This window comes from Enoplosus armatus, chromosome 10 (assembly GCF_043641665.1).
Source record: "Enoplosus armatus isolate fEnoArm2 chromosome 10, fEnoArm2.hap1, whole genome shotgun sequence".
NCBI classification, from domain to species: domain Eukaryota; kingdom Metazoa; phylum Chordata; class Actinopteri; order Centrarchiformes; family Enoplosidae; genus Enoplosus; species Enoplosus armatus.
The window spans coordinates 18,091,765-18,113,797 of NC_092189.1; the positions used below are offsets into that span (position 1 = coordinate 18,091,765).

At 40.0% G+C, this 22,033-nt stretch overlaps 2 protein-coding genes across 2 annotated transcripts in view; both read right to left on the minus strand.

Annotated features, from left to right (window-relative positions):
• Window positions 1–22,033, minus strand: part of LOC139290956 (uncharacterized) — a 247,986-nt gene that overhangs the window by 18,323 nt on the left and 207,630 nt on the right. The window lies entirely within an intron of this gene.
• On the minus strand, window positions 7,624–14,765 carry LOC139291653 (signal-regulatory protein beta-2-like). The gene is made up of 6 exons (XM_070913753.1): window positions 14,654–14,765; window positions 8,969–9,298; window positions 8,373–8,729; window positions 8,098–8,217; window positions 7,905–7,963; window positions 7,624–7,799 (listed from the first exon to the last, which is right to left on the minus strand). The coding sequence occupies exons 1-6, from the start codon at window positions 14,763–14,765 to the stop codon at window positions 7,674–7,676; spliced, it is 1,104 nt and encodes a 367-aa protein (XP_070769854.1). The 3' UTR covers window positions 7,624–7,673.

Below are 22,033 nucleotides of genomic sequence, written 5' to 3' on the forward strand. Positions count from 1 at the left end.
CGTTTTGGAGGTTAGCATGTGAGATTAGGAAATTTGAATCATGAATGTGGGCATCACATTCCCAGTCTCGAATGCTGACTTTCAAAACGGAGAGCTTCACTTCGAAAAGCAGTTGTGAAGTTTTGCAGCAATGTGCTGCGTGACATATTGATCGTGGAAGTTGTTGCATATTAGTGCAACATATTGTTGTATGGGTGGCGTTTTGGAGGTTAGCATGTGAGATTAGGAAATTTGAATCATGAATGTGGGCATCACATTCCCAGTCTCGAATGCTGACTTTCAAAACGGAGAGCTTCACTTCGAAAAGCAGTTGTGAAGTTTTGCAGCAATGTGCTGCGTGACATATTGATCGTGGAAGTTGTTGCATATTAGTGCAACATATTGTTGTATGGGTGGCGTTTTGGAGGTTAGCATGTGAGATTAGGAAATTTGAATCATGAATGTGGGCATCACATTCCCAGTCTCGAATGCTGACTTTCAAAACGGAGAGCTTCACTTCGAAAAGCAGTTGTGAAGTTTTGCAGCAATGTGCTGCGTGACATAATGATCGTGGAAGTTGTTGCATATTAGTGCAACATATTGTTGTATGGGTGGCGTTTTGGAGGTTAGCATGTGAGATTAGGAAATTTGAATCATGAATGTGGGCATCACATTCCCAGTCTCGAATGCTGACTTTCAAAACGGAGAGCTTCACTTCGAAAAGCAGTTGTGAAGTTTTGCAGCAATGTGCTGCGTGACATATTGATCGTGGAAGTTGTTGCATATTAGTGCAACATATTGTTGTATGGGTGGCGTTTTGGAGGTTAGCATGTGAGATTAGGAAATTTGAATCATGAATGTGGGCATCACATTCCCAGTCTCGAATGCTGACTTTCAAAACGGAGAGCTTCACTTCGAAAAGCAGTTGTGAAGTTTTGCAGCAATGTGCTGCGTGACATATTGATCGTGGAAGTTGTTGCATATTAGTGCAACATATTGTTGTATGGGTGGCGTTTTGGAGGTTAGCATGTGAGATTAGGAAATTTGAATCATGAATGTGGGCATCACATTCCCAGTCTCGAATGCTGACTTTCAAAACGGAGAGCTTCACTTCGAAAAGCAGTTGTGAAGTTTTGCAGCAATGTGCTGCGTGACATATTGATCGTGGAAGTTGTTGCATATTAGTGCAACATATTGTTGTATGGGTGGCGTTTTGGAGGTTAGCATGTGAGATTAGGAAATTTGAATCATGAATGTGGGCATCACATTCCCAGTCTCGAATGCTGACTTTCAAAACGGAGAGCTTCACTTCGAAAAGCAGTTGTGAAGTTTTGCAGCAATGTGCTGCGTGACATATTGATCGTGGAAGTTGTTGCATATTAGTGCAACATATTGTTGTATGGGTGGCGTTTTGGAGGTTAGCATGTGAGATTAGGAAATTTGAATCATGAATGTGGGCATCACATTCCCAGTCTCGAATGCTGACTTTCAAAATGGAGAGCTTCACTTCGAAAAGCAGTTGTGAAGTTTTGCAGCAATGTGCTGCGTGACATATTGATCGTGGAAGTTGTTGCATATTAGTGCAACATATTGTTGTATGGGTGGCGTTTTGGAGGTTAGCATGTGAGATTAGGAAATTTGAATCATGAATGTGGGCATCACATTCCCAGTCTCGAATGCTGACTTTCAAAACGGAGAGCTTCACTTCGAAAAGCAGTTGTGAAGTTTTGCAGCAATGTGCTGCGTGACATATTGATTGTGGAAGTTGTTGCATATTAGTGCAACATATTGTTGTATGGGTGGCGTTTTGGAGGTTAGCATGTGAGATTAGGAAATTTGAATCATGAATGTGGGCATCACATTCCCAGTCTCGAATGCTGACTTTCAAAACGGAGAGCTTCACTTCGAAAAGCAGTTGTGAAGTTTTGCAGCAATGTGCTGCGTGACATATTGATTGTGGAAGTTGTTGCATATCAGTTGATGTTTTGCAGTCATTGTCCTGCTTGACATATTGATTGTGGAAGTTATTTCACATCAGTTGAAGTTTTGCATTCATTGTGCTGCACATTGATTGTGGAAGTTATTGCATATCAGTTGAAGTTTTGCAGTCATTGTCCTGCTTGACATATTGATTGTGGAAGTTTTTTCATATTAGTGCATATGGGTGGCGTTTTGGAGGTTAGCATGTGAGATTAGGAAATTTGAATCATGAATGTGGGCATCACATTCCCAGTCTCGTATATTGACTTTCACCACGAATAATTTCTTGGACCAGCTCCTAGTTGTGTTGTTATATGCCTAGACTAGTAGACTACTGGGGGATTTCCCATGATGCACTGAGCTCTTCTTTTCTCCTCTCCTTCTCCATTTTTACACCCTCATGTCCCACCAATGTATGTTACTAACTTTGTATCTTCCCCAGAGCTTCCTTGTGCTTTCTCGTCTCACAGTTTACTGAGGATCGTTGTCCTGGTATGCCTGGCTGCTTTTGCCCTGGGCCTCCTTGACTCTCACTGCTGCAATTTCTATTATTAGTCATATTTCTATTATTAGTAGTTTTTTCTACCACTGTTGTTGCTATGCATCTCTGTCTGTCTGTCTCTCTGTCTCTTTCTCTCTGTGTCTCTCTTTCCAACCCAACCGGTCAAAGCAGATGACCGCCCACCTAGAGTCCGGTTCTGTTCAAGGTTTCTGCCTGTTAAAAGGGAGTTTTTCCTTGCCGCAGTCGCCATAGTGCTTGCTCATGGTGGGAACTGTTGGGTCTCTGTAGTAATATTCTAGAGTATGGTCTGGACCTGCTCTATATGAGATGACTTGATTTGAGTTGATTTGGTGCTGTATAAATAAAATTGAATTGAAAATTGAATTGTGCTGCTTGACATACTGATCATGGACGTCATTGTATATCAGTGTAACATACTTGAAAGGAAACCTCTTAGTGCGTAAGTGGCAGTATAAACCTTATAGTTTTTTTAAGTTCACATATTATTTCAGGAGGTTTGCATTATGAATGTTGAAGTTACATTCCCAGTCTACTATGCCAACTTCCAAAACCAATCATTTCACTTCTATGGAAGTTTTGCATTTAATGTACAGTTGGACATGTTGATTGTGGAAGTTATTGCATATCAGTGTAACATACTTGAAAGGTTGAATGTACACTCATCATCAGTGATACAGAAGTATAGAAGAAGTATTGCATATCTGAGGTATTTACATTTATACTGCCAAACTAAGACATTTAAGAACAGACTGTACATCACAGATCAGAAAGATGTGTCCCCTAAATCTACATGTAGAGTAGGACATAAGGGCTAGGGGCATAGGAACAACAGTCTCTGGGCCTTCTTCTCAACGGAGTGGATGCAAGTCTCGCACTTCAGGTCATGAGAGATAGTACATCCCAGGAACCTGAAGGACTCCACAACCAACGCAGTGCTGGGCGGTTCCTCCTGAAGCCCACTGTCATCTCCACTATCTTGAAGGTGTTCTGCTCCAAATTGTTGTGACTGCACCAGACTAACAGGTGCTCAGCCTCTCTATCATTATGAACTGAAATTGGTCTGTGCAAACTGTACGTTTCCTTTTCATATCAATCTGAATCTTCATTTTGAAATTCCACATCATCCACTCCACAGAATGTCCTGATACTGTCTGAGTTACACTCTGACGTGGTTTGCTATCATTTTAAAGGGATATTGTTCTGTGGAAACAGAACACAGCATATATATAACAGTTTAGAGGGCTTTAACTTTTCAATGCCACACCAGAATGTCCTGATATTGTCTGTTTTTTTGACGTGAAATTGGTCTGTGGAAACAGGAAGTTTCTCAATGACACTCTGAGGTGGTGAACTGTTGGTCTCTGGGAATGTATTCTTTATTATTAAGTTTGACTAATTTTGATTTTGTTTCATTTATTTATTGACAGACTGACTTACTGATTTATTGAATGAATGTGTAATTGCTTATCACATTCACAGTGGCCTTACTTTTATTTTCAAATCTTTTCTTCCACGTTCTTACCGTAATGCCATTCCTGTACAAAATTAGCAATAACGCTTCATTTTACAGGTCCGCAAACTTCATGGTAAGTAGGTGGTAATTAGCAAGTAACATATTTGAAATTTCTTAGGAATTACACCCAAATTACCCCGATATTTACCCATATTTATTTTTATCGAAATTATTTATTTACCCATAATTTATCGAAAATTACCCCAACATTATTTATTAATTATATTGTCGCTATTTCCCATAAGCAAGCAATAAATAGTTGGTAAGTTCTGTAATACATTTCCAATAAAGTAATACGAACTTAATTGATCCTTTGAAATATCTTGTAAGTTACCACCAAATAAATGTATAATTATATTGTTTCCCAATTGATAATTCACTGGTAATTTATTTGACATAGTCCTACTGAGTTAATTGATAGGAATTAGGCCTACATTCTTTTACATGGACATTTTAACGTAGAGGCCAGTTTTGATATTCACTGAGAGCCGTGCTCTAAGCTGTCCATACCTGCTTGTGATAGGCACTGAGTGTAGGCCCATGGCAAAACAGAATCTGGGGGTTAACAACTCTCCTTGTACAATTTCCCCCCGGGGATCAATAAAGTATTTCTGATTCTGATTCTGATTCTGATTCTGAATAGTTGAAGGTCTAGCCTTGGTGTTTGACTTCAGTTGCCGAGGGTTCAGTCTGACATATCTGACCCATCACCCATTTACATGCATGATCCCCGAGAAATAACTTGCCAAGTACCTTTCTGTTTATATTTTCTATCCAAGTTTTAATCCCTTTACTCAGACTGATCTCCATATATTTTCCAAAAATCAGATCAGTAATTTAAAAGTGATTAAGTGATAACATTACATCAGGGAAGCAGGCGATGAATTGTCACCACTTACCTTATATGTAACTTCTGCAGCAGGCGTGTAACTGAATTGTTACTGCTAAACTTCCAACTAGTTTCTGTCTAACTTCTGCTGAGCAGGCCACTAAATTGAAGCGAGATTTTGCAGTTTAACTTTCAACTAGTTTCTGTCTAACTTCAGTCCAACTTTGTAACAAATTTCCTAAATGTCAACTATAAATTGCTAATTACCGACAAATACAACTTCATAATTAAGAATCTAGTTACTAATTGCCCATTTACAGTCTCATTCGTTGCTTATTGAGGCCTCATCATAATGTCTTCACACCACTCAACAAGTTTAGACAGACTTATATTTGAAGAGAACAATACTTTAACAAACAGGAACAGGAAAAAAAGTAACTTTAACAAAAGTTTTTGAAATGAAAACAGCATTCATGTTAATACTTTTATATCTTGAATAATGCTCTGATGTCTTTAAAAAGGCGTCCAACCATTCCATCACAGTGATTTTTTGGCCAACCAGTGGTTCCACTCGACGAATCTGAGGTTCATTTTCAGAGCAGTGGGCGCTTGGTTCCCCCTGAAGCTATAGATGTCATCCTTATTAGTGCGCCAGGCTCTCTCAATGTGCTGTGTGTGAGACCCTGTCTGTGGATGCACAAAGTGTCGCTTATGGTTGACTTGATAATGGATGTAACCATCTTGCGACAGTCTTTGATAAGCTCTCCAACAGTCTGTGATGATCTTGCTTCCAGGCTTTACATATTTGTGCACAAGTAAATACTTTCATGTACTTTGTGTCCTGCTTTGTACCTTTACACACAAACAGACACATATAAACACACATTTACAGTCACTGCTGACAAACAAATGAAGCATGGAAACTTCAGCATTGTTGTGGTTGGGCTTCACACTAAGGTGTGGACACGAAGGGTCTTTTCTCTCTCTCACTCTGTGTTTTAACCTCAGGAAGCTGTACTTGTGCTGCTCTTTTACCTTTTTAAAAACGACAAGTGGAATAACACTAAATTATTGATTAATATCAACATCACAACAACTTACAGGAGTAGTTAAAGGGTGCAGGGTGTTGGACACACACACACACCCACCCAGTCACGCCAAGTCATGACCATTTTTCATCCCACTTTTTTGCCGTTTGGTGCTTTTCATTGGTAGTTGCTGTCAGAGGGGGGAGGTGCTCATCATTCAGTGGTCCCACCCTGGTTCGTTTTAACTGTGATCTGAAGTTACATTGACCTGATTATCTGCAAATAGGTTTAACAGCTTTGCTAAAGTCACTTGGCACAGTGATGGACTTGCAGCCTGTCCAAATAAATGCTGAATTAATCAATATTTACATTAAAATTAAAACAAAACTAACATGGTGATTTTATATTTTAAGATTGCAAATGCATACGGTTGTAATGGTTGCATCTTTAAAAACACAAGAGACATTATTTGTACTTTAAATGAGCATGTTAAGAAGAAAGTAAAACAATGATTTCAATGTGTTCAACTAAAATTAGCCTGCTGAAGCCTCATGTAGCTCTTCCCTCACTACACATCCTGTTGAAGCCCATAGTCAGGTCTGTTCTGAGTAAACAGCCTTGATGGTGGGTCAAAGGGCGGAGAAACGGCCCACCGCAGCTTCTGTCAGTGTAGCTGTTGCATGTGGCTTTGCTTGTTGTTCTCAGGACAGACATGCAGAATGCCTTTACAAAGTGCTGTGAGACCAGAAAGACGGCGGGGGTTCATTCATTTGAGTTGTTGCCTCCTGATATTTTTTCATACTGTCTATTTTCTCAACACATTTTTAACAAAAACAGGTTATTTGTGTGTATAACATATGTGTTTTTGTTTGTCATGCTTCTGTCTACAGTTGAGTGATGTTGTGGTGGACAGATACACAGCAGGTCACTGTCAAAACCACTGACTGTCTGTCTGTTAGTCTCTCCCTCTCTTTACCACTTTGTGTCTCTGTGCACACGTGACAAAAATATAGTGAAACCAAAACTGACTTTTTTCACAGCAGACATTTAGACGTGTTAAACATGTGCAACTAGTAACATTATTAATAGCTGCATTGCTAGAATGGCCCATCCTTAATGTTGTTTGTCTTTTCCTGGGTTTGGGTTAGGGTCTGTTCTTCTGTCCAGGTCTACCTTCATCTTTGTCTGCCTCTGACTTTGTTGTTATTCTCTGCATCAAACTGTAACAGTCACACATAAACCAAATAAGCCCCAAAGCATCTCAGAAACCAACTACATATAAATAATGTCACCAAGCCACCGTCAGTCACTGTCAAATCTCTGCTGTTCACTACGACTCAATATCAAGTTTATTGATATTGAGGGATGCACATAGGCACTCAGTTTATCTAATGATTGTTGCATTGCATTGATACGTATAAGAGAAGTTAACAGCCATAAAACTGCCACAAGAGAGACAGAAAGAAAACCGTCCTCAACCCTCCGTCTCTTTCAAGTTGAATCTGTCAAAAAGCTGTTTTGAGTGTTAGCATTATAAAAAAAAGAATTAATATTAGTGCAATTGACATTGCTGTAGGATATCAATCAAAGCCATTATATAAAATAACAAGATAAAACAGGATAAAAAAGTCACACAAAGATTGCAAACAGACTAAACATGATACTGAAACGATACATTAAACATTTTTAAGGTTACCCAATCAAAATATTGTTACTGATATCAGATGTGAAATTGATTTGAAGCAGTATATTTTTCACAGTGTGCCAGACAACATTTTTATTTAGTAAATCAGCAAATCCATTGTTTGGAATGATAATTAATCAAAAAGCCCTGATATCAGAGTAGATCGTCTCTCCCTTTGCTGGCTTTACATTCCTTCTCTCTGCTTTGCCAGCTCTCCTCTTGGTGAAGGTTGGTGCAGAATAAGCCACTGAGTCCTCATCTCTCTGAGGAAATACATGGAAACATGTAATGAGGTGGCAGAATTTAATATTTACATATGTTGAGAGACAGTAACTTTTCCAGCTGAATCTCTTCTTTATATACCTTACCTGCTGACTTTGCTGATCACCACCGGCTGTTGCAGTGTTTGTTTGCAGAGCAACGGCAGCTGTGTTATAACATAAACACAAAGATATGAAAGATGCTGTAGGTTCATTTACACAAAGCAGTAATGTAAATCATGTGAAGTTAGCATTGGCAAAATACTGTTTGATGGATTGATGTATGAGAAACTTCTGTTACCGTTGCAACAACCACACGTTTCTTTTGTGACGGTATGAATCAGGAGGGCAATAACAATCAGGCTTATAGCCAAAGCAGCACAGAGCAGAATCAGGACTGTACTGTCCCACATATTGAGTCCTGAAACAATATGAAAAGGAGCAAATAATGAAAGTTTACTATTATTTTGATGTTTGAATGCATTAGAAACAAATGTTTGGTGATACATGATCTTAATGGATTCTACCAGATTCAAAATGAATGAGTTTTATGGACATGTTCTGCTTCTCTGTTACCTTCAATGTCCAGTTTTGTTCCATGTCCAAATAATATCTCTCCACATGCGGCCACAGCGCAGTAATAAGTCCCAGCATCAGAGGAGCTGACGTTCTTAGAGAAGCTGTAGACACATTTCTGTGGAGAGCGAGCGTCAGGACTCTTCTCACATTCATCACCACTGTTTCCGTGAGCCAAAATGACACTGGGATGAGATCCATCTGATCCGGCTCTGAACCAGGACACACTGTGATCTCCTGGACATGTCTTGTTCTCAGAGTGAGAGAGGACTGAACACTGCAGAGTCACTGAGTCTCCTGGACGGACTGGATCAGATGGAGGGACGTGAATGACGGCAGTGATATCAGGTTCTGGTCCTGGGAAATACAAATGTAAAAATAAACGTGATATTCACTTTAATGAAAGGAAAAGTAGTTAAAAATATTCATATACATAAACTTACTTTCCTGTAAATTATGGAAACATGTACTTCCTTTATATATACATGTAGGAAAATTTAACTGTGTGACCTGCTGTTATAAATGGTGTTTGATGTAAGCATGATGATGAAATCTTTAAAGGAATGTGAAATGTCTGGTTGTGGTATTTTATTTACCTTTAATACTCAGAAATGTTCCTTTCAAAAATGTCATTTTGAGCTTGTCTACTTTTATACAGTAATAAACTCCAGTATCGCTTAGCTTTGTGTTATTAATATGCAGAACAAATGATCCAGGCTCTTGTTTTGCTGTAATTCGAGGAGTCTTGTTAACGGCGGCATAATCAAAGGCAGCTGTTCTTCCCAAGAATTCAGGGAAGTTTCCAGAAACAAGCCTGATCCAAAATAATTTTGCTGAATGCTGAGATGTCTGGCGGGTACACGACAAAGTCACATCATCTCCAACACTAACAGTCTTCGTCCTAAAGATCAGATCATCTGTGCATCCTAAAAAATAAAATGAAATGAAGCAGTGATTAACAACAGAGATAGATTCATATATGCACTGTGCTAAGTTGATGCAAGAAGATGACAATGTACTTGAAATATATATTGAAAAAACTTTATATACTTACGCCCAACTCTGAGCATCAGCAGTAAATAAAATACGATCAGCATTTTCTTGTTAATCCACTTGAGACAACAGTTAAATTAGACCGTATTAGAAGATGATTCACCTTAATGTAACCATATGAAGTGGGAGGGAACAATTTCAGAGCAATCTCATTGGTCTCTTGTTATGTTGGCCAATGTCACTGTACCACCACAGTGGAAATAATCTCAACTATCTTTCCAACCTAAACACATGAAACAACAGCAACAGCAAGCTTTTGTTTCATGTTGGGTTTCTATAACTGACACTGAGCGTAAACACAACAGATGATTTGATGTGAACTACTGTAATCCAAAATAATCTGGTTTCCTTTATATTTTCACTTCATGTTGATGGATTTTTCAGCTGATATTCACCAATATGCTCACACTGTTCAAAATGACATGTCATTTCACCTTGTGGGGATCATGAATTAAGAGAGTTTCCCTGAACAACAGGGGCAGGAAGAAGATCTTTAATCTGTTGTTTTTATTGACTGTATTACCATATTTTTGCATTGTAGCCTGATTTCCAGAAAACCTTAAATAGATAGAGTAGATGTTCTGGTAACCTGGCAAATGTAAGTTCTGTACTCATATAAGTTTTCTCTCTGCTTTTGTTCTCCACCAACTCCTGACAGACAGAAATATCCGTCTCTCTTGCTGCTAAATGCTCCACTATGCTCACTAGCTGGCAGCTAACTCTGTCAGTCTGCTGTTTGGTGCTGCGCAGGTAGCGTACAGTCGGTTTACTTTTTGCTGTAAATAGAGGTGTTCAGTAACTGATAGCAGGTGCTATCTTTTCATTGATCCATGGATATTGTTCCTGTCCAACATGACTGACTAACTAATCATTGTTTGCTCCATTAATCCAATCACACTCACAATCAAATCAGAAGAAGTGAAACGATGTCTTTCCAAACAAAACCTCATGACCAGTGGTGATCAAATGTTCAATGCCATTTTGTTTTACAGCCTGGTTAAGGTTAGGCAACTAAACTACTTGGTTATGGTTAGAAAAATGTCATTAAAACGGCAAATTAAAGTCCACCCACATTTTCATTTCTGTTGTTTAATTAGACCTCTTCTCACAACTGTGTGTGTGTGTTCAAACTGCACTTGACTGACATATCTTGACCCTTCTGTTGGTTTTGTTGCACCTGTTAGAGTGGGACAACATACACCTTCATCATGCTCAGTAGTATATCAACTTCTGATGACAGGTAATTCAAAGCATCACTTCACCCGACTTCCACCTCAGACAGGGTAATTCACAACAGCTGTGTGGGTGTGCAGGGTCTTTAAAGTCATGGTCAGGCTCTTCACCATGCTAAATTGCACATTGCAGTAGTTCCTGCATTGGCAATAACATTAGCACTGGATGCATGATGCACTGCAAAAAAGTACATGTAATTCCTTGAGAGACTGGACTCACGACTACTTTACGTATTTCTGTTCAATCATTTACATTTAATGACAGTAGGATGTATAAATCGAAACTCAAGCCATTGTTACTGTTAAAGTAACACTCAACATAAAATAGTGACATTTCTGGTTATCCTGTAGCTTTGTGGCTAGAGCACGGCTTTAACCCTTGTAGGGTTGGGGGTTAAATAAGATTTGATCGAAACATCATCTGCTCTCTCATTTCATCACTCCCATCCTTTGATGAAAATCAGATGACAAAAACATGAGCTTTACAATAAAGCCACTTTTGTTCACTACATAATATATTACAATACAATACAATACATTTTACAGAATGTATTGAAATAGCCTTTAATTATAAATGTTTCGTGTGTAATACATCTCTAAATACAGTGTAAGAGCCTATGTTATGTCTCCAAATCAAAATTTCAAATAAAATAACTAATAATTGATAATAAAAAGGTCTATTCAGCCATTTGCAGTGATGCTCATGGGCAGAGGAGCCATCTTAAATATTGTGTGAGCCGGCCAATTCAGATGCGCCACATCATCGATGATGACCCGCCCTCTCTGACTGCCTGTCACATCAGCAGGAAGAGCACAGCATACAGAGTTGGGGAGGGCTGTGAAACCATCCATCCTCTGCACTCGCTTCACTTCTTCTCAGGGGGCTGGTGAAAGGCGACAGCAGAGCGCCTCTCTCACAGTATCACAGGAACACATTCACATGGAGGCCATGAAGAGTTTCTGACCTGCATATTTTTATCTGAGGGAGGGAACTCATGTCAACCTGGGAGAAAACCACAAATGTACATTACCAAAACAGAGTGGAAGTTTGTTGCCTAACTTCAACAACTTAAAGATGTACAGAGAATGAAAATAGATAGACAACATATCTTTCTATATCTATCTATCTATCCTTCTGGTTTGTGGCCTTCATCAGGGTCAACATGTTGCTGACCACAACCCAAAACACGCTGGTTTGACAACAACATGTTCTTAATACTAGAAGTGTTGCAGCAGGATTGTTGCAGTTTAAATCAATGCTTCCCTGACACAACGCTGTGTTCAGCCCGTGTACACATAACACACAAAACAAAAGCAGTAAATACTTTCATGTACTTTGTGTCCTGCTTTGTACCTTTACACACAAATAGACACATATAAACACACATTCACAGTCACCGCTGACAAACAAATGAAGCATGGAAACTTCAGCATTGTTGTGATTGGGCTTGACACTAAGGTGTGGACACGAAGGGCCTTTTCTCTCTTTCTCACTCTCTGTTTTAACCTCAGGAAGCTGTACTTGTGCTGCTCTTTTACCTTTTTAAAAAAGGCAAGTGGAATAACACTATATTATTGATTAATATCAACATCACAACAACTTACAGGAGTAGTTAAAGGGTGCAGGGTGTTGGACACACACACCCACCCAGTCGACCCATGACCATGTTTCATCCCAGTTTCTTGCCGTTTGCTGCTTTTCATTGGTAGTTGCTGTCAGAGGGGGGAGGTGCTAATCATTCACTGGTCCCACCCTGGTTCTTTTTAACTGTGATCTGAAGTTACATTGACCTGATTATCTGCAAATAAGTTTGACAGCTTTTCTGAGGTCACTTGGCACAGTGATGGACTTGCAGCATGTCCAAATAAATGCTGAATTAATCAATATTTACATTAAAATTAAAACAAAACATGAACTAACATGATGATTTCATATTTTAAGATTGCAAATGCATACGGTTGTAATGATTGCATTTTTAAAAACAGAAGAGACATTATTTGTACTTTAAATGAGCATGTGAAGAAGAAAGTAAAACAATGATTTCAATGTGTTCAAGTAAAATTAGCCTGCTGAAGCCTCATGTAGCTCTTCCCTCACTACACATCCTGTTGAAGCCCATAGTCAGGTCTGTTCTGAGTAAACAGCCTTGATGGTGGGTAAAAGGGTGGAGAAACGGCCCACCGCAGCTTCTGTCAGTGTAGCTGTTGCATGTGGCTTTGCTTGTTGTTCTCAGGACAGACATGCAGAATGCCTTTACAAAGTGCTGTGAGACCAGAAAGACGGTGGCGGTTCATTCATTTGAGTTTTTGCCTCCTGATATTTTTTCATACTGTATATTTTCTCAACACATTTTTAACAAAAAGAGATTATTTGTGTCTACAACATATGTGTTTTTGTTTGCCATGCTTCTGTCTACAGTTGAGTGATGTTGTGGTGGACAGATACACAGCAGGTCACTGTCAAAACCACTGACTGTCTGTCTGTTAGTCTCTCCCTCTCTTTACCACTTTGTGTCTCTGTGCACACGCGACAAAAATATAGTGAAACCAAAGCTGACTTTTTTCACAGCAGACATTTAGACGTGTTAAACATGTGCAACTAGTAACATTATAAATAGCTGCATTGCTAGAATGGCCCATCCTTAATGTTGTTTGTCTTTTCCTGCTATGACAAGTCAAAATGTCTGTTGTGGAAAAAGGTCTATGAACCTGATGAAGAAAACAACCCGCTCAAGAGTGCCTGCAAGAGTTTCAAGATTTAGTGTTAGCAAGATTTATTAAGAAAGCAAAACATGTAATATAAAAGATGGACAGACTTGTGTCAGGGGAAAAAAAGCAAAACTGGTGATGCTAATCAAGTAAACATGACAGCAAAATCCAAAATATTGTTGCTCTTGAGTTCACTGCCAATATAGCAGGGGCTCTGCTAATGACTGACGCCTCGCCAACAGCCTCAACAACTTGTACTGTTGCTTTGAAAGACAATGGGACAGTCCTGACACCATCACCCACCAGCTCCAGCCCAACAGCCCAACCCCCTCATCACACCTGGGGCTGAACTCTCACACCTCTTACCACCACAGCTGCCCCCCACAGTGCCCCCCACTCCTCCAGCATCGACACCTCTGTCTGTCCTTGAAAGAGATGTGAACAGACTCTTCAAGAGACAAAACCCCCGGAAAGCTGCTGGACCGGACTCCATCTCCCCATCCTGCCTGAAGCGCTGCGCCGATTAGCTGTCTCCGGTGTTCACGGACATCTTTAACACCTCGCTGGAGACATGCCACGTGGCAGCCTGCTTCAAGGCCTCCACCATCATCCCCGTCCCCAAAAAACCAGGGCCCACAGGATTAAATGACTACAGACCCGTCGCCCTGACCTCTGTGGTCATGAAATCATTTGAACGCCTGGTACTGTCCCACCTCAAATCCATCACCGACCCTCTGCTGGACCCCCTGCAGTTCGCCTACAGAGCCAACAGGTCTGTAGACGATGCCGTCAACTTGGCCCTACACTTCATCCCCCAGCACCTGGACTCCGCAGGATCCTATCCCAGGATCCTGTTTGTGGACTTCAGCTCTGCCTTCAACACGATTGTCCCGGCTCTTCTTCAGGACAAGCTCTCCCAGCTGAACGTGCCTGACCCCACCTGCAGGTGGATCACAGATTTCCTGTCTGACAGGAAGCAGCACGTGAAGCTGGGGAAACACGTCTCAGACTTGCGGAAGATCAGCACCGGCTCCCCTCAAGGCTGTGTTCTTTCTCCTCTACTCTTCTCCCTGTACACCAACAGCTGCACCTCCAGTCACCAGTCCGTCAAGCTCCTGAAGTTTGCGCACGACACCACCCTCATTGGACTCATCTCTGGAGAGGATGAGTCTGCCTACAGGTGGGAGATTGACCATCTGGTGACCTGGTGCAACAGCAACAACCTGGAGCTTAACGCTTCAAAGACAGTGGAGATGGTTGTAGACTTCAGGAAGAGTGCAGCCCCACCCGCCCCCATCACCCTGTGTGACTCTCCAGTGGACACTGTGGAGTCCTTCCGTTTCCTGGGCTCCATCATCAACCAGGACCTCCGGTCGGAGCTGAACATCAGCTCCCTCATCAAGAAAGCCCAACAGAGGATGTACTTCCTGAGGCAGCTGAGGAAGTTTAACCTGCCACAAACAATGCTGGTTCACTTCTACACTGCCATCATAGAGTCCATCCTCACCTCCTCCATCACCGTCTGGTACGCTGCTGCCTCCACCAAGGACAGACGCAGACTGCAGCGTATCATCCGCTCTGCAGAGAGGGTGATCGGCTGCAACCTCCCATCTCTTCAGGACCTTTACTCCTCCAGGACCCTGAGGAGAGCAGGGAAGATCGCTGCCGACCCCTCCCACCCCGGTCACCATCTGTTCGACCCCCTCCCCTCTGGCAGGAGGCTGCGGTCCATCAGGACCAAAACCTCCCGCCACAAAAACAGTTTCTTCCCCTCTGCAGTCAACCTGACAAACTTACATTGACCACCAAATTCCTTGTAATGTATGTTATGTGGCAATAAACTGTTTCTGATTCTGGTTCTGAGCCTTGTGTCTTTTGTGTGTAAAAACTTGAGCAGTTTAACTTTCATTTTTCATTTATATATCGTCACCCTATTAAACTAATGGCATAAGTCATATTTTCTAGTTTTTGGGAAAACACAAAAAACTTCACCAAATACAGAACATATGATGTTTATTAATAATTTCACACAAAACAGTCTTGACAGTAGATGACTGTTGGTATACAATGAACGTTGTTTGTCAATTATGTAAAATAAAAGAATAAAGTGACTTAGGCCATTTTCTGAACATGCCTTTGTGACTTAGGCCATTTTAAACCTGGCTTAAACCGCCCTTTAATTCCCTAGTGCAAACTCAAAACTTAAATCACTCTTAACTAAATTAAACAAATGTCTGATAAATCAAATGCTGAGGAGGCAGTCCTTCTCCTCACTTCTCCAGCTCTTCTTTGCTGGATTTTTATTTAACCTTTCCCATTTCCAACATACTGTTGTGACAGCTTTTTAAAACTGGACTCTTAACTGCCCTTTTATTCGATAAAGCAAACTCAAAACTTAAATCACTCCAAGCTAAATTAAACAAATGTTCTTCTCATTGTCGTTTTCATTTCTTAAGGTAGTGTCAGATAAGTCAAGTACTTCTCCTACCAAAAAGGAAAAATATTTCTTTAATTTCAATCCTTTGAGGTGTGTGGTCATAAATGTGTGATCATTCTGTAAAATGCACATTTTTTTTTTCACAAATCCTATCCAATCCTGCCCCACCATCCTTAAGGCTACATTACAGAAAGAAGTATGCTGGCTAGGAATAGGTAGCTAGCTAGATGTTGGATACGTTGCTAGCTTTGTAATTTACCTATAACTTGTGAAATTGAGACTAGATTACTACAAAACATTAGCCTAGCTTATGTGATGGTAAACCTTATCACTTACCAGTAGAAAATGATCCGAGAATCATGTTTCGGGCTTCTTCTGCATCATAAATCTTCTTCTTTCTTGAGGCAGCTGCCATCATGAAAGCTTGTTAAATGGCCTAAGTCAAAATTGTAAAATGGCCTAAGTCACACTCTTGACATAGGCCATTGTCTTACAGGGTAAAAAGAGCATGATCCTTTCAAGTAAGGGCTTAGGTGACTTTACCAGAGGTGGCCAGCATCACAAAGAGCTGATTTAGGCCAAAAAATCATTTTGCTCAAAAAGTGACTTATGCCATTAGTTTAATAGGATGACGATATCAGAAAGTAACGCGAAACTTGAGAAAAGAAAAATGCAGTTCATTTTCTTGATAATGTTATTTCAAAAAAGGTTTCAGAATAAAAACCACACAGTTGATAGATTTCTGCTTGAAAACCTGAGATGAAAGGTAATGAGGGAGAGAGAGATGCAACAAAGGTCCCAGGCCGGATGTTGCAGTTCAGGTTCAGCATCTTGACCACTGATCCACGTAGCTGCCTCTGCCATGTATTTCTTGAGTCACTGTGTACCAAATTTCACTGCAGTCCATTTGTGTTTCCACTCAACACCAAAAATGTCAGCCTGCTGATGGCACTTCATGAAAAGGTGTGGGATCAAAAAACATCCTCTGGAAACCTTGACTGTCCATACAAAATGTCGTTGCAGTTCATCCAACATTTGTTGAGGTTTGTCAGTCAAGATCAAAGTGTTGGACCGACCGACAGAGCAACAATAGAAGCCATAAAACCACAAAACTATAGTGGCGAAAATAGATATTTAACAATATATATAACATTATATGAATTGCTTTCAGTGACATATTGTGTATTTGAAGGATAAATCCAGTTTGTTCTGCTATTGGCCTCTCTCTCTGTTCTTCTGTCCAGGTCTACCTTCATCTTTGTCTGCCTCTGACTTTGTTGTTATTCTCTGCATCAAACTGTAACAGTCACACACAAACCAAATAAGCCCCAAAGCATCTCAGAAACCAACTTCATACAAATAATGTCACCAAGCCACCGTCAGTCACTGTCAAATCTCTGCTGTTCACTAGAACTCAATATCAAGTTTACACAGATCCATATATATCACCTGAACGTTTAGGCTACACCACAATCATGAAATCATTTTTATAGGATGCACATAGTCACTCAGTTTATCTAATGATTGTTTCATTGCATTGATACGTATAGGAGAAGTTAACAGCCATAAAACTGCCACAAAAGAAAACCGTCCTCAACCCTCCGTCTCTTTCAAGTTGAATCTGTCAAAAAGCTGTTTTGAGTGTTAGCATTATAAAAAAAAGGCCAAGAATTAATATTAATGCAATTCATGTTGCTGTAGGATATTAATCACAGCCAATAATAACAAGATAAAACAGGATAAAAAAGTCATACAAAGATTGCAAACAGACAAAATATGATATTGAAACAAAACATTAAACATTTTCCAGGTTACCCAATCAAAATATTGTTACTGATATCAGATGTGAAATTGATTTGAAGCAGTATATTTTTCACAGTGTGCCAGACAACATTTTTATTTAGTAAATCAGCAAATCCATTGTTTGGAATGATAATTAATCAAAAAGCCCTGATATCAGAGTAGATCGTCTCTCCCTCTGCTGGCTTTACATTCCTTCTCTCTGCTTTGCCAGCTCTCCTCTTGGTGAAGGTTGGTGCAGAATAAGCCACTGAGTCCTCATCTCTCTGAGGAAATACATGGAAACGTGTTATGAGGTGGCAGAATTTAATATTTACATATGTTGAGAGACAATAACTTTTCCAGCTAGCATCGCTGCCCTCCTTAATTTCTAATAGACAAATGTTTGAACATCTGGGGCAAAATAACACCAGAAATGTCTGGAGAGGACTTAAGAAGATCTCTGGACATGGAAAAGGTGAGGGGAGACACCAGGACAGTGGAGACAGGGACTGGGCTAACCAACTGAACCTGTTTTTCATCAGATTCGATTTGGACATTGAGGAGGTGGAGAACTACAAATTCCTGGGTGTTCTCCTGAACAATAAACTGGACTGGTCTGACCACACTCAGGCCCTGTACAAGAAGGGTCAAAGCCACCTCCACCTGCTGAGGAGGCTGAGGTCCTTCGGTGTGTGCAGGAAACTGCTCCGGACTTTTTATGACACTGTGGTAGCTTCGGCTATCTTCTAAGCTGTGGTCTGCTGGGGGGGGGGGGGGGGGGTCAGCACAGACAGGGACAGGAGGAGGCTCAATAGACTGATTAGGCGAGCCAGCTCTGTTCTGGACTTCCCGCTGGACTCCATTGAGGAGGTGGGGGAGAGGAGGATGTTAGCCAAGCTGACATCCATCATGGACAACACCTCTCACCCCCTGCACGAGACCGTGGGGGCCCTGAGCAGCTCCTTCAGCAGCAGACTGTTACACCCACGGTGTAAGAAGGAGCGCTACCACAGGTCGTTCATTCCTACGGCTATAAGACTGTTTAACTGCACAGAAATCTGCACAATTTGTACATACTTTATATTTTCCGTGGATATATTTATTTTTGTCCCCATATTTTTTATATCTGTATTTATTATTTTTATATTGTTTTTCTTTTTAAAAAAAATACTTGAAATTCTTATTGACACGGTGCTTGTCTGCTGTGTGTTTCTGCACCTTTCTGTGCTGCTGTGACTTGTGAATTTCCCCGCTGTGGGATTTATAAAGTCTTCTTTTCATGATTTCAAAACTTCTTTGTTTGTTTACCTTAAATATACTTGCTCTTGGTTTTATATTTTCAATTTCATTTACCTTAATTTTCAGTCAATAAGTAGTCCAAATATTTAACTACAATGTTTTTTGGCCTGTTCATTTATTTTATTTTTCGATTATTGTTCGTACTTATGACACCGTATGTGTACGTCCATGTTGATGTTAGTATGTTAATTGTTTTCGTGTCGCTAGATTGTTTAATTTATTATCAGCATTACTGGCAATGAAATGAATGTGTGTGTGTGTGTGTGTGTGTGTGTGTGTGTGCGTATGTTTGCGTGTGTCATTGTGACGGTCACAGAATTCTGTAGCGGCTTTGATGTCTTATTGCATCAACCGCCATTCTAGAACCTTGGAGAAGTTGCCCTTAGTGACACTCAGTCAGTCACAGCTTCAGAAGTGAAATGCAGCTGGACGAGACAGGACGTGGATTTCATTTAGGAGGAAAAAATGACCAGGACAGATCGGCAGGATGATTTTCAAGGAAGAGAGGAGCATCTGCTGAGTGAATGGACAAGAGGAAACACCAGGAAATTGCTTTGGGAAGGGATCACTTGGCGGACAATATGCAGAGGAGGAACAACTAAAGCGACCAACTCTTCTTTCAAGGCGCGTATGGAAATGTGAGTACTATTTTAAGATATACTTGATGTGAATGCATCCTTTAACTTGGATAGAACTGTAACCAAGCTGTTTGTGTTTGGCTAGTGTTAAGAGCATTCAGTTTTATGCATTTGCTTGAGTTTGGCGTTAGAGGAGCAAGATTGTGTGTATTCCCATGATGGTTCTTATGAATAACAATTACAACTTCTTAGTTAGTCTTGTGTTGGAAGTACAATACAATTAGAGATTGTGGAAGTAATTACCTGTCAGTGTAATGTAATCGACAGGAAACCTTTCAGCATTTAAGTGGCAATACGCTTTTGGTTTTGAATTGTGGCATGTTGGTATAAAAGGTTAGCATTAGGACTTTGAAAGTTAAGATTTAAGGACTTTATCCTTGACAAACTACTCGGCTGAATTCCAAAACCTAAAATGAAGTGTGAACATTTTACATTCGTTGTGGTGCCTGACGTATTGATTGTGGAAATTATTGCATATCATTTGAAGTTTTGCATTCATTGTGCTGCACATTGATTGTGGAAGTTATTGCATATCAGTTGAAGTTTTGCAGCAATGTGCTGCGTGACATATTGATCGTGGAAGTTGTTGCATATTAGTGCAACATATTGTTGTATGGGTGGCGTTTTGGAGGTTAGCATGTGAGATTAGGAAATTTGAATCATGAATGTGGGCATCACATTCCCAGTCTCGAATGCTGACTTTCAAAACGGAGAGCTTCACTTCGAAAAGCAGTTGTGAAGTTTTGCAGCAATGTGCTGCGTGACATATTGATCGTGGAAGTTGTTGCATATTAGTGCAACATATTGTTGTATGGGTGGCGTTTTGGAGGTTAGCATGTGAGATTAGGAAATTTGAATCATGAATGTGGGCATCACATTCCCAGTCTCGAATGCTGACTTTCAAAACGGAGAGCTTCACTTCGAAAAGCAGTTGTGAAGTTTTGCAGCAATGTGCTGCGTGACATATTGATCGTGGAAGTTATTGCATTTCAGTTGAAGTTTTGCAGTCATTGTGTTGCTTGACATATTGATTGTGGAAGTAATTGCATATCAGTTGAACTTTTGCAGTCATTGTGCGTCTTGACATATTGATTGTTGAAGTTATTGCATATTAGTGCAACATATTGTTGTATGGGTGGCGTTTTGGAGGTTAGCATGTGAGATTAGGAAATTTGAATCATGAATGTGGGCATCACATTCCCAGTCTCGAATGCTGACTTTCAAAACGGAGAGCTTCACTTCAAAAAGCAGTTGTGAAGTTTTGCAGCAATGTGCTGCGTGACATATTGATTGTGGAAGTTATTGCATATCAGTTGAAGTTTTGCAGTCATTGTGTTGCTTGACATATTGAATGTGGAAGTTATTGCATATCAGTTGAAGTTTTGCAGTCATTGTCCTGCTTGACATATTGATTGTGGAAATTATTGCATATCAGTTGAAGTTTTGCATTCATTGTCCTGCTTGACATATTGATTGTAGAAGTTATTGCATATCAGTTGAAGTTTTGCATTCATTGTCCTGCTTGACATATTGATTGTAGAAGTTATTGCATATCAGTTGAAGTTTTGCAGTCATTGTGTTGCTTGACATATTGATTGTGTTAGTTATTGCATATCAGTCGATGTTTTGCAGTCATTGTGTTGCTTGACATATTGAATGTGGAAGTTATTGCATATCAGTTGAAGTTTTGCAGTCATTTTGTTGCTTGACATATTGAATGTGGAAGTTATTGCATATCAGTTGAAGTTTTGCAGTCATTGTCCTGCTTGACATATTGATTGTGGAAGTTATTGCATATTAGTTGAACTTTTGCAGTCATTGTGTTGCTTGACATATTGAATATGGAAGATATTTCATATCAGTTGAAGTTTTGCAGTCATTGTGCTGCACATTGATTGTGGAAGTTATTGCATATGAGTAGAAGTTTTGCAGTCATTGTCCTGCTTGATATATTGATTGTGGAAGTTATTGCATATCAGTTGAAGTTTTGCAGTCATTGTCCTGCTTGACATATTGAATATGGAAGTTATTGCATATCAGTTGAAGTTTTGCAGTCATTGTGTTGCTTGACATATTGAATATGGAAGTTATTTCATATCAGTTGAAATTTTGCAGTCATTGTGCCTCACATTGATTGTGGAAGTTATTGCATATGAGTTGAAGTTTTGCAGTCATTGTCCTGCTTGATATATAGATTGTGGAAGTTATTGCATATCAGTTGAAGTTTTGCAGTCATTGTGTTGCTTGACATATTGATTGTGGAAGTTATTGCATATGAGTTGAAGTTTTGCAGTCATTGTCCTGCTTGATATATAGATTGTGGAAGTTATTGCATATCAGTCGAAGTTTTGCAGTCATTGTCCTGCTTGATATATTGATTGTGGAAGTTATTGCATATCAGTTGAAGTTTTGCAGTCATTGTGTTGCTTGACATATTGATTGTGGAAGTTATTGCATATCAGTTTAAGTTTTGCAGTCATTGTCCTGCTTGACATATTGATTGTGGAAGTT